Here is a 12,988-nt window from a genome sequence, read left to right on the forward strand (position 1 = left end):
GGCGCCTGGTCTCGCGAGACTCCGAGTGTGCGGCGGCGGAGGGGGCGGCGGCGGCGGCGGGGGGGAGGGGCGAGTGTCGCGCAAGGCATACTGGGAGTTGTAGTCTCCCAGGGAGTTGCTCATCCTTGCATTTCATACAATAATAATAATCCTTGCATTTGATACAATAATAATAATAATCCTTGCATTTGATACAATAATAATAACAACAATAATAATAATCCTTGCATTTGATACAATAATAATAACAATAATAATAATAATCCTTGCATTTGATACAATAATAATAACAATAATAATAATAATCCTTGCATTTGATACAATAAAAATAATAATAATAATAATAATAATCCTTGCATTTGATATAGAGCTTTTCACGTCGGGAGGACGTCCCAAAGCGCTTCACAGAACACACTGTAAAGTGAATTGACTGTATATCTGTGGGCGAACGCGGCAGCCAATTGCGCACAGTAATGTCCCACAAACAGTCATATGGATTGAAAATGACCAATTTATTATTGTTTTTGGTTTTGGAGGGATTATTATTAGGCTCTGTGTGGAGTAAGGAAACTTGCCCAAGGTTTCGCCCTCTGCCTGGGATTGAACTCAGGTCTCTCGCTTGCAAAGCGAGTGCTCTAACCACTGAGCTACAGGACTCCACAAGTGACTGCTCCAGGGTCTCCTGGGCGTCTCAAAGCGCTTCACAGGATACACTGTAAAATTAATTGGAGGTGGTGGGGGGGGGGGGGGGGGGGGGAGGCAAACGCGGCAGCCGATGACGCACCGCAACGCTCCCCCGCGCACCGCCGTGGATCGAAGCGACCAAATGACCTTTTGTTTATTTTCAAGGGATTATTATTATCATTATTATTGTTATTATTGCCACAAGCCATCGCTGTCAAGTTATAATAATAATCCTTTGTTTAATGCAGCGCCTTATCCCACCGACGAGACGTCTGAAAGCGCTTCACAGGATATACAGTGAAGTGGAGTGACTGTGTATTCTGTGGCCAAACGGGCAGCCAATTTGCCCACAACAATGTCCCACAAGCAGCCGAGGGGTGAGTAACCAATTTGATTTGGGTGGTGGGGTGGGGGTGCATTGTCGGCCAGGACACCAGGAGAGAGAAACTCCCTTCTCTTTTCGAATAGCGCCACGGGATCCTTAAAGTCCAATCTGAACATCCAGATGGGACTTCCGTTTAGCGTCTCATCCGAAGGAGGTGTTGGAGGTAACGTCAATGCCGTTCGCCCCCAGCATTGCATTGGAGCGACAACTTAAGATTGTGTGATTCCAAGTCCCGCTGTGGGGCTTGAACCACGGCAGTACCTTCTGACTCAGAGGCAAAGTCCCACTGTTCTGTCTTTGCTGATATGTCACGTTGCCCTCAAATCTCATCTTGGACATAGCAGTGATCGCTTCATTTATGCGGTGGTAACACTAAGCCTCTCAAATGCAGTAAGTAGTAAAACCCTCCCCTCCACCCCCCACCCCCCCACACACACACACACACAGACACCACACACGCATATGTCACTGCAGCCTTGTTGTCTTTCTGAAAGGAAGCGATTAGCTGCCATACAGGCTGTTGATGCTCACTCTGCGCCGCAAATGAATAAAGCAAAAAAGGAAACAACAACTACAGATGAATAGAAAATGAAATGGCGAGAATCTGAAATAAAACCAGATAATTACTGCAAAATCCTCCCCACTTTCAAAGCCTGCCTTAAGACAACAACAACAACTTTTATGTAGTGCCAGTAAATGCTTCAAGACACCGAGCAAGAGAAAAGGGGGAGGAGAACTTACTCTCCACTGACCGTAGGCTTAAGGTAGGATTTAAAGATAAATAGAGAGCGAGGCAGAGTGATTGAGGCAGAAAGTTCGAGAAGTTATAATTATACTGACGATAATAATAATCCTTGCATTTGATATAACGTTGAGGCATCTCAAAATGCTTCACAGGATATACTGTAATGTGCAGTGACTGTGCATTTTGTGGGCGAAACACGGCAGCCAGTTGGACACAGCAACGTCCCACACCCAGCCATGGCGTGAGTGACCAATTTTATTTGGGGGAGTGTTGGCCTGGACACCGGGAGACAGAAACTCTCTTCTCTTTTCGAATAGACTCTTTTTCCTCCTGACGTGAAGGGTGTTATATCAAATGCAAAGATTATTATTACGAATGATTGTTATTCAATATAATTCCTATGATCACGAAAACATCGCTCACGCGTAACAATTTCAGTTATTCCCCGCGTGGGTGGGGAGGTGGAGGAAAAATAATTCAACCCCCCACCCCCCCCAATCAGCCAGTTTCTGACCCAGAGGCTAAACATTGATTCTTGCATTTCATTGAGAAACTGAATGCATTAGTTGTGAATGCATTGCCAGCACAACTGGTGTATTCCAATACCAGCAGACTTTTTAATTTTCTTTCCAACCCCCCCCCCCATCACCCCAAAAAAAAGTTGATTGGTTGCAGGGTTGAAATAAGTAACTGAGTGATGTGAAGCTACATTTAAGGAGTAAGGAAAAGCTGTGATCTCTCACTGCCTCTCTTTTTCCCTTTCCTCTCTTTATTTGAGACTTTATTGGGGAAACAGCAGGGAGCTGTGGGCTAAGGAATGGGAGACATCTGTGGTCTGAGACTTGTGGGGATTTAGGAATTCGAGGTCCTGCGAACAGCCACGTTGTGAATAGTTTTAAAGAGGGATTGGGAGGAGGAGGGGGGGATGAAGGAGAAAGGAAGGGAGAGACACCAGGAGTAAAGGCTTGCAACAGTGCAACAGCAAAATAAAGGACACAGAGAGAGAGAGAGAGGGATAACTTGCTTTATTTTAAATGCAAACTCTATTCTATTTCCCAAACCAAAGGGATCCACCTTTTTCTCAAATAAGAAGAACTAAGAAAAAAACAACAGACTTCCAGTGCATTGACTCAAGATTGATTCTGCAGAACCCACAAGGTAAGAGAGAAAGAGAGAGAGAGGGATAGAGAGAAAGAGAGAAAAGAGGGTGGAAAGGAACACAAATCTTGACCCACATTCCTCTCTCTCCTACAGTGCTGTTAAAAACCCACTCCGCTGATCGCTCGATGGATTTTAACGTTATCTGAAGCCTTTTTTTTTTTGCCTCTTGAGTTAGTTCACTGTTGCAAAAAGTTTGCAAAGCAAAGAGTTGGGTTAAAGGATTAACACTGGGACTTGATATAAAAATGTTCTTGGGGGAGGGTGGGGTGGGGTGGAGTGGGGGGGTTTAAACTTATTTTTATCCCTTCTGATACCAACGATGTAAGTTTTTCTTTTTTTAAAAAAAACACACCAGTCCCCCTCCTCCCCTCCAAAAAAAAAAGATATATCACAGTTTCCATCCAGTTCACTGCAGTGATCTAACTCATCAAAACTTTTAAGACAGTTGCCAAAACTTTCAGAGAGACCCAAAGGAAAGGAGAGAGAAAGAGAGAGGGGATGTGTTAAGATTTTGCACTGTGTCTCTGTCTGTGATCTCAAAAGGTTGTATATTTTGCTCTTTTTTGGTGGATTGTTAACTGTGTGTGTGTGTGTGTGTGTTTGTTAATTGAGGAAAGGGGGGATAATATTGGCAGAGAGAGTGACTTTCTTTTACAGTGGTGGGATATTTGTTACCATAGAGTCAGATGAATAATGCAAGCAGACACAGAGCAAAACAATGACACAGTAACTTGGAGTGGACAAACATTCTGATGGCTCACTCTTAACATTTACAGTGGCATCCTTCCAAACCCCGAGGAAATCAAGTCTGGTTAAGTTTCCGGAAGAGACGGAGAGAAAAAGAGAGAGAGAGAGAGAGAGAGAGAATTAATGACCATTTTAAACCACTGTTGTGAACGAATGACCAAAGTTCTCCCTTTTCCACTCAAGCGTACTCAGTCCCACTCGCTCGTTCGCTCTCAAGAGACTAAGCCGAAAAAGGGTGCCAAGTTTTAGTTTTAGTTTGAGTAGGGGCGGGTGGGGGAGGAGGGGGGGGGGGGGGGCGAGAAGAGGCTAACTTTCTAGAAGTGTAGAGAAACAGCGCAAATCAGAACAGATTTCATCTCCCCCCCGACTAAGGCCCCTGAGAAATAAATAGCTTTCGAATTCTAAGATTTTTGTGGGGCATTCCTAAATTCAATCTCAATTTGGCCAACCGCTTTTCTCCCCAAAGCCCTTCGAAGAAAACAAGGGGGACTGGCTTCCAAATCAGAGCTGGATTTAAGATTTTTCTTCCAACAGTTCTGCCCTCTTCAATAATCTGAAGACAAAAGGGTCTCCGATAACAAGACAAGGCAAGGTTAGGTGGGATTTTGAGTCTCAAAGCTCCTATCTCTTGAGCACGCTCTCTCCTCCTCCCCCCCCCACCCCCTCCCCCCACCCAATCTTGCTTCCCAGTGAGATCAGTACCATCTGTCAGCAGGCTGGTCAACGGATCTAGTGTCTCAGTCGTTAGCGCTCTCGCCTCTGAGTCAGAAGGTTGTGGGTTCAATCCCCCACGTCAGGATTTGGAATCGCACAGTCTAAGCTGACACTCCAGTGCAGCTCCGAGGGAGTGTTGCATTGTCGGAGGTGCCGTCCTTCGGATGAGACGTTAAACCGAGGTCCCGTCTGCCTGTTCACGTGGGGGTTAAGGATCCCACGGCGCTGTTCAGAAAGAGAAGAGAGTTTCTCTCTCCCGGGGTCCTGGACGATAATCCCCCCCCCAATACAAAATTGGTCAATTGTTTCATGGCTGTTTGTGGGACACTGATGTACGTGATTGTGCTGCTGCGTTCGTCACTCCATTTCACAGTATATCCTGTGAAGCGCTTTAAGACGTCTCGACGATGTGATAAGGCCCTAAATCAAATGCAAGGTTTATTCTTATTAATCTTATTATTGTTGTCTAGACCCTGCGGACAGACTTGCGTGTGCTTGTGGACACCTGATGAGGGTTAGGATTGGGCTGTACTGAGCTGAGTCACGACACACAGTCTGCTGTCACGTTCGAAGTCTCTGACGATCTCCTTCGCTACCAGCAGCTGTGAAGATGAGCGTACTTCCTCCGGTCAGAAGAGATCGAATCGTCACCGAGTTGCCACCGGTAAAGTAGAGACTTCTCTCTGGTTTGAAACCTCGCTGCCACTCTTTCCAGAATCTCTTATAAACAACAACAGTTTGTGTTTAGACAGCGCCTTTCCTAGGGGTTGGGGGGAGAGGAGCGGAGAGAGAGCGTCTCAAATAGGCAAATTCTCACTATTCCACCCTCAAGTCTGGCTGCCGTGTTTTGTTCGCCCGCAAAGTAACACACAGTCACACCACCTAACTGTATATACCCTGCAAAACAGTTTAGACATCACAAAGATGTGATAAGGCGTGGTATCTAACACAGGCATTGTATAACAACAACAGCAACGAATGAGTAATTCAGGACATGACACGTGCACGCAACTGCCAGGAAGGTAGAAGGCAAATTGGATGGACCTTGATCGTTCTTCATCCAGCATTTCCTATATTCTTATATAGAGCCTTTCACGTTGGGAGCACGTCCCAATTAATATTATTATTATTATAAGCTACATCACACAATCCCAACAATGGGGTGTTTACCGGTGATGTTTATCGTGATTTGTGTGAGGCCACTTTTGTTATTAAGCGGCGCAGATTTTTGTCTTGGGTGGTGGTGGGTGGGTGGGGGGGGGGGGGTGAGAAAGTACTGGGGAAAATGAAAGAAAGCGCTGCTTGTGAAATCTGAGCGCAGTGGGTGGCAGGATTGTACCTGTAAGAACTTAAACCTTAACGTGTGTGTGTGTGTGGGAGGGGGGGGTTGGGAGAGAACTGTATTCTGTTCCCCGCTTCCCCCTATATGATTTTGGATTGAATGGGAATCACTGGTTTGATTGAACGACGCCTCCGGTTTCGAACTAAACCCTCTTTCGCTGTGTACAGATTATTCACTGCCGAGCTGTGCCAGAACAGCCCCCGGGTTGTCTCAGTCTTTGTCGCGAAGGCTGTTATCAAAAAACGCCGTGAAATAGGTGGCTCCTGTCCGGACACGCCTGGCAACTGAGCACTCGTTAGACAACCCACCGGAATGCACAGCTCAAGCTGTCTGTGGCCTCAGCCAAGATTACCTCTTACTGTGTGGTCTCACCTTGCAATCCCTAAACCCCGGGGGCCAGACCAGCTCAATCATATCCGAAATGCCTCAAAGTACATGAACGTACATTGAATATGTTTATACAGTGTGTAGGATTACGCTGTTCTTTTAGCATTTCAACTCAACATGATTTTTTTCCCCCTTCCCACCAGCAACGACGACGACAACTTGCATTTTACACCGCGCCCTTCACGCAGGGTTGGCGTCTCACGTCCCGTAACCGGTTCGCTTTCTGGGGGTAATAATTTCCCCCCCCCCGCCACCCCAAACCCCCAAAAAAGTATATATATTTGGTCGCTCAATCCACGACCATTTAAGGGGGACACTACTGTGCGCCATTGGCTGCCACATTTCGCCCACAAAATACACTGAATCGATCCACCTGACAATGTGTTCTGTTAAAAATGCTTTGAGACGTCTCAACGACGTGATAAGGCGCTGCATCAAAAGCAAGGTTAATTATTATTATTATAAGTCAGTCTGACGTCCATGACCTCTGGTTTTACAGTGTTTCACAAGAGAATCTGCTCTGCACACCAAAGACATATTCCACCCCAAGGTGAAGAAGGCTTGTCAAGATGACAGAACGGGAACCGTTGGGTAAGCTCCCCTCTGGGGGACTTCAAAGTAGATTAATCTCAGCTAAGTATCTCCTAGACATATTAATTGGACGTGCGCTGTGACAAGGCTTGGTGAGATGGGTGGGTGGGGGGGGGGAGGGGAGAGGTGGCTGGAAGGTATGGAAAATAATAACCCTTACATTTGCTATACAGCCTGTCACGTTGGGAGGACATCCCAAAGCGCTTCACCTGTTTACTGAGCAGTAAGTAGGGCGCTGGCTGTTAGTCAATTGATTGATCGCTCTCCGAGGGATTTAATCCCACCCCCTCACCAAAAAAAATTGCGGTCACTCTATCCACGACTGTTGGCCTTCGTTGCCATAGAAAATACCAATTACACGGTGTAATTTGCTATGTTTCCTAATGCGCTGAACACCACAGGGCAAGTCTGAAGAAGCAGAGGGTCTCACTCGATCGTCAGGGAGACAGAATAACAACAGACAACTTGCATTTATGCAGCACCCTTCACGTGGGGTAGTGTCTCGGAGGGCTTAAAGAGCACAACTCTCGCACGCTTAGCGGGACGTACAGGGACAAGGCAGAGGCTAAGAGTATAAAACCTACTTCGGTCTGTGGGGGGGATGTGGCACCGTATAACCTTCGCGCTCCGCGGATTATAATTATAATTACAATGCAGCCCCGTTACCTAGCGATGAGAAACACCAGCTGATGGCTACGTGCCACTAATGGCAGAGGGTACACAGAGCTAACTTAGCAACCGAGCATTGAAGCAATCATCGAACGTCAGGGACTTGTAACCAGTTAATGGCTGGGAGACTGGACACAGCTTATAATACACACACATGCACACACTACACACACACACACATTTTCCCCGGAACTAACAGATTAGAAAGTCTGCTTCTTGATGAATCATTTTTGTTCTTTGTACATTTCCGTTTCACTTTGTCAGACCTTTTGTTCTCTTAAATTACAATAGGAAAAGTACTTTAAGGTCAGGACCTGAAGTGTCAGCCTTCACCTCTCTGTGTGTCAGCCTCTCAGTAGTAGCACTCTCTCGCCTCTGAGTCAGAAGGTTGTGGGTTCAAGCCCCCACATCAGGATTTTGAATCACGTCATCTAAGCTGACGCTCCGGTGGAGTGCTGGGGGTGCTTTGAATTGTCGGAGGCGCCATCCTTTGGATGAGACGTTAAACCGAGATCCCGGCTGTCCGTCCAGGCAGACGTTAAAGATCCCCTCTTTTCTTAAACAGAGCCTCAGCTATTTTTCCTGCAAATTTCTTGTAAGAATGAACAGAAAACCAGTTCGAATGTTCAGAGCGGATTTGAGAAATCCTGAGCAGCGACGTCAATCTAAAGGAAATCGCTTGACTCGAACGGAATTTTATCTCAAAGGTTTTTTCCTCTCCCTCAGCCCCCCCCCCACACACACATACACACGCACACCAACTGTTTGTATAAGCAAATATTATTTTTCCTTTCAGGTTGAAGATTTCCAAAATTATTGTGGTCGGAGACCTGTCTGTAGGGAAAACATGTTTAATTAATCGGTAAGTACAGCAGCAGCAGTAGCAGCAACAACAACAACAACATGCATTTATACAGCGTCCATCACACTGTGTTTTCCTGTGAAGCGCTTTGAGACAATACAACACAAATCTACATTTACATAGCGCGTTTCCACGTGATGGAGGGGACGAGCGAGTCGGGGCGGGTGGGTGGGTGGGTGGGTGGGTGGGGGGGATTCAGTGGATGGAGTTCCCTAGAGTTGTAGGCTGATTTGCCAGGGTTGTTATTTATTGTTCTGACTCTTGTGTTCCCCCCCCACCCCACCTCAGGTTCTGTAAGAACACCTTTGACAAGAATTACAAGGCTACCATCGGGGTTGACTTCGAGATGGAACGTTTCGAAGTGTTGGGCGTCCCCTTCAGTCTACAGCTGTACGTAGTGGCCACGCTCACAACATGCGGTTAATGAGACACCTTATCCATTCCGCCCCTTGTCTGAGCCATCAGATGTTGAACCGGGTTCCCGTCTGCCTGTCCAGGTGGACGTTAAAGATTCCCACGGTCATGATTCGAAAAGATCAAGGAGTTTCTCTTCCCCGACGACCTCAAATAAATTTGGTCACTCAATCCGTGGCTGTTTGTGAAACATTACAGCAAACTGGCTGCTGCGTTTCACCCCCCACATAAAATACACAGTCACTCCACTTTACAGTATATTCTGTGAAGCGCTTTGAGACGCCTCAACGATGTGATAAGGCGCTGTATCAAATGCAAGGATTATTATAAATATTCCGTCTGGCCGAGAGATGGTTGGCACCTCATTTTTTTTCCCCCGCGTGATGCAAGTGTGAATCTTCTGAGTGAATGTAACCTAAGGGCAGGAGACCAGAGAGCAGGTGAATCATTTCAATGTTATTTTTCTTCTTTTTCCCCATTAGGTGGGACACAGCCGGGCAAGAGAGGTTTAAGTGTATCGCATCAACCTACTACAGAGGAGCACAAGGTCTATTAATTTTACAAACATATTGTTATGATCAGCCTTTAGGGCTCCAAAATTCGGAGCTGTTCTGAGCGAAGAACACTATGTGAATTCAGCCGGGCTCGTTGTCAGCCTGGTTCAGTGGTAACTCTCACTCGCCTCTTGAGTCAGAAGGTCGTGGGTTCGAGCCTCACATCAGGACTTGGAATCACACAGACTAAACTGACATTGGGGGTGTGTTGCATTGTCGGAGGTGCCGTCCTTTAGATGAGACATTAACCCGAGGTCCCGTCTGCCTGTTCAGGTGGATGTTAAAGATCCCATGGCTCTATTGGAAAAGAGAAGGGAGTGTCCTGGTCAACGTTACCACAAATAAAAATGGTCACTCACCTCATGGCTGTTTGTGGGACATTGCTGTGCGCAAACCGGCTGTCGCTTTTCGCCCATAAAATACACAGTCACTGCACTTTGCAGTATATCCTGGGAAGCGCTTTGAGACACCTCAATGACTTGAGAAGGCGCTGTATCAAATGCAAGAATTATTATTTTTATCATCATCAAATGCAAGCCGTTGTAATTTGCTTGTCTGTGTTTCCCAAACAACAGCAACTTGTGTTTGTGTAGCGCCCTTTACGCTGAAGAGCTTTGGTTTCCTGTAGACAGGTTTGCTGAATGTTTTGCCTGTTATGTTCTTGCTTCCAGCCATTATAATCGTGTTCGATGTGAACGATATCGAGTCTCTTGATCACGTGAAGTAAGTGGTCGGACACAGGATTCTTGGGTTACGTCGGGGATCGTTCCATCCGCGCCTTCGCTTCCGAGGGGAGTCGCGTTTGACATAAAGGCAGTCGCATGCAGTGACTAACCAGCGCTCATCGCCCCCAGATCTACTCTCTATCAAATGCAAGGATTATTACTATTATTACTATTATTATTATTTGGATGTTCTTTCCTCAGACAATGGCTAAAAGATGCCCTGAAAGAAAATGACCCAACCTCCGTACTGCTATTCTTAGTTGGGACAAAGAAAGACATCAGCGTGAGTGCAACTGTTAGGAACTCTCTTATATTCAATCCACGACTGTTTGTGGGACACCGCTCTGCGCAATTGGCTGCCTCGTTTGGCCCACAAAGTCAATTCACTCGACGGTCTATCCCGTGAAGCGTTTTGCGGACGTCTCGAAGACGGGATATAAGGCGCCGTGTCGGACGCGAGGATTATTAAAAAGAAAATGCAAGGATTGTTGATTCCGCAAAGTCACCTTAAACGTTCGGACAAAACACGGAGCTGTTGCGAGATTAGGAATAAGCAGCTTCGCGGCTGACGTTCCTTTCTGCTTTTCTTTTCTTTTCTTTTCTTTTTTTGCTCCGTGTTCACCCCGGTTCTCCTTCTGCCTTTCAGTCAGCCAGCCAGTACTCCCTGATCGAGAAAGACGCCATCCAGATCGCGAAGGAGATGAGAGCTGAGTATTGGGCGCTGTCTTCTCTGACAGGTGAGTGAGTGGCCGAGGGCCGAGCCCGCGAATGGGCTTCAAAATCGAGGCCGGCGTTTAGGGATCGCGCTGAGAGGCGAAAGCACTGGAGTTGATTCCGGATCCCGGTGGGATGTCTCCTGACTGGTATCACTCTCTTGTTTCTCCACTAGATGGTACACCAGTGTACCGTACACAAGTGCTCCCTCCAGTGGCCTCATCTCCCCCCCCCCCAACCACGAAAAAACCCCGCAGGCAGCTTACTTAATGCTGCGCTGTAAAGGGAGTGGAGTTTGATTGACGGCTGCAGTTTGAGGGATATGGACTAGTAACCCACTGATTGACGGCCCTCTCATGCCAAGGGAGTCGGGTAGCTGATCCACTATATAAATCCATAAATCCATAACTTTTTGTGTGGAGTCCTGTAGCTCAGTGGTTAGAGCACTCGCTTTGCAAGAGAGAGACCTGAGTTCAATTCCAGGCAGAGGGCGAAACCTTGGGCAAGTTTCCTTACTCCACACAGAGCCTAATAATAATCCCTCCAAAACCAAAAACAATAATAAATTGGTCATACAACTGTTTGTGGGACATTGCTGTACGCAATTGGCTGCCGCGTTTCGCCCACAAATATACAGTCAATTCACTTTACAGTGTGTTCTGTGAAGCGCTTTGGGACGTCCTCCTGACGTGAAAAGCGCTATATCAAATGCAAGGATTATTAACTCATACTTCACCAACAAAGCGTGTGTGTATTTGTGTGTGTGTGATGGTAATAATACAGTAATAATAACCCTCGCATTTGATGTAGCGCCTTATCACGCCGTCGTCTGAAATGCGACATCAATCTAGCGGAAATCTCTTGACTCGGAACACCTTCGAGACGTCTCAAAGCGCTTCACGGAATTATACTGTGAAGTGAAGTGACTGTGTATTTTGCGAGGGCGAGCAGCGGCAGACAATTGCGCAGAGCAGTGTCCCACAAACAGTCGTGGGTTGAGTGGCCAAATTATTATGATTAGTTATTATTTATTTTTCGAAGGGTTTATTACCCCCCCCGTGATTGCATGTGTGTGTAGCTGTTCACGTGTGTGTGTGTGTGCGCGTGTGTGTGTGGTTGGATGTGTGCGATTGTCCGTGTGTATAGTCACGCGTGCACAGTTGTGCGTGTGTGTGATTGTGTGTGTGTGTGTGTTGAGAGACCACCTGAGGAGGTTTGATGCGTTCAACCCTGATGGTCCGTCAACACGGACACAACTGCACCTGTGCCATGAGACTGAGTTAACACCCTCCTCTCCGTGACCTCTCACACCCCCCCCACCCCACCCCACCCCCTCCCCAGGTGAGAACGTCAAGGAGTTTTTCTTCAGGGTGGCTTCCCTCACCTTCGAAGCCAACGTACTGTCCGAGCTGGAAAAGACCAGCCCCAGGAAGATCGGCGATGTGGTCCGTAAGTATAAACACAGCGCAGAAACCACAGCCCCCCCCTCACCCCCACCCGGATCAGATCACAATGCTGGGGGGCGCGTTACATCAAGGGAGACGCCGTGCTTTGCCCAGACGTTAGTTAACCCAAATCCTCGTCCGTGCCCTGTTTAGGCGGACGTAAATTACTCCACGGCGCTGTTGGAGAAGACGAGGGAGTTTCCTCTCTCCCCGTGTACCGGCCCTGATAAAAAATCGGTTGTTCGCTTCACGGCTGTTTCCCCGGACGTCGCTGTGCGCTAAATTGGCTGCCGGGTTCGTCTAAGAGTACACATTCACCGCACTTTACGGTAAACCCCACAAAGCACGTTGAGGTGTCCGGGCAACGTGATGAGGCTCTGCGTCAAAATGTACTGTCGTGAAACCAGGAGACACCTCAAGCCCGTGAAGTGCAGAGAGGGGGACGAAGTGTATACAATACAACAGAAGATTACATTTGTACGGCGCCTTTCACACCGGGAGGACGTTCCAAGCGCTCATTTATTTAAGTAAAGGATGACTTTGCTGAGGTCAGCCCTTTATTCAGTTACCTTTCTCTCTCCCGCCGGTTCAAGGCATCAACAACAACGACAAGAATCCCTACCAGAGAAGGAAGAAATCCAGGTCCGACTGTTGTCAATGATGAACGAGTGTTTCAGCTGCGTTTTGCACATGTGTTCAGTTCGGAACCAAAGAAAGAGCTCACGGCAGGAAAAGCAGCATCTGCTGTGATTGTGACCAGCTCCACATGGTACGGGATAATAAGCCAGACTACTCAGTCCTCCACACAAGCCTCCAGTGGTGGGTGGGGGGGCTTTCTCCTCTCCCCCT

The 12,988-nt window shown here is 47.3% G+C and overlaps 1 protein-coding gene across 5 annotated transcripts; it reads left to right on the top strand.

The window, feature by feature from the left end:
* Nucleotides 1-1,049: 1,049 nt before the first annotated feature.
* rab34b (RAB34, member RAS oncogene family b) lies at nt 1,050-12,988 on the top strand. Of its 5 annotated transcripts, none has more exons than XM_007896653.2 (12): nt 1,050-1,061; nt 2,881-2,972; nt 4,907-5,100; nt 6,665-6,756; nt 8,222-8,287; nt 8,576-8,677; nt 9,184-9,248; nt 9,927-9,978; nt 10,182-10,263; nt 10,627-10,717; nt 12,036-12,143; nt 12,733-12,988. In XM_007896653.2, exons 3-12 carry the CDS (start codon nt 5,047-5,049, stop codon nt 12,798-12,800), a joined length of 780 nt encoding a protein of 259 aa, XP_007894844.1. In that variant the 5' UTR covers nt 1,050-1,061; nt 2,881-2,972; nt 4,907-5,046; the 3' UTR covers nt 12,801-12,988. The 5 variants fall into 5 exon arrangements, with proteins under 5 accessions (XP_007894844.1, XP_007894843.1, XP_007894841.1 ...); XM_007896652.2 differs by lacking the exon at nt 1,050-1,061 and adding an exon at nt 1,547-1,833; XM_007896650.2 differs by lacking the exon at nt 1,050-1,061 and having other exon boundaries at nt 2,562-2,972.

Source organism: Callorhinchus milii, unplaced genomic scaffold (genome assembly GCF_018977255.1).
Source record: "Callorhinchus milii isolate IMCB2004 unplaced genomic scaffold, IMCB_Cmil_1.0 Scaffold10, whole genome shotgun sequence".
NCBI classification, from domain to species: Eukaryota; Metazoa; Chordata; class Chondrichthyes; order Chimaeriformes; family Callorhinchidae; genus Callorhinchus; species Callorhinchus milii.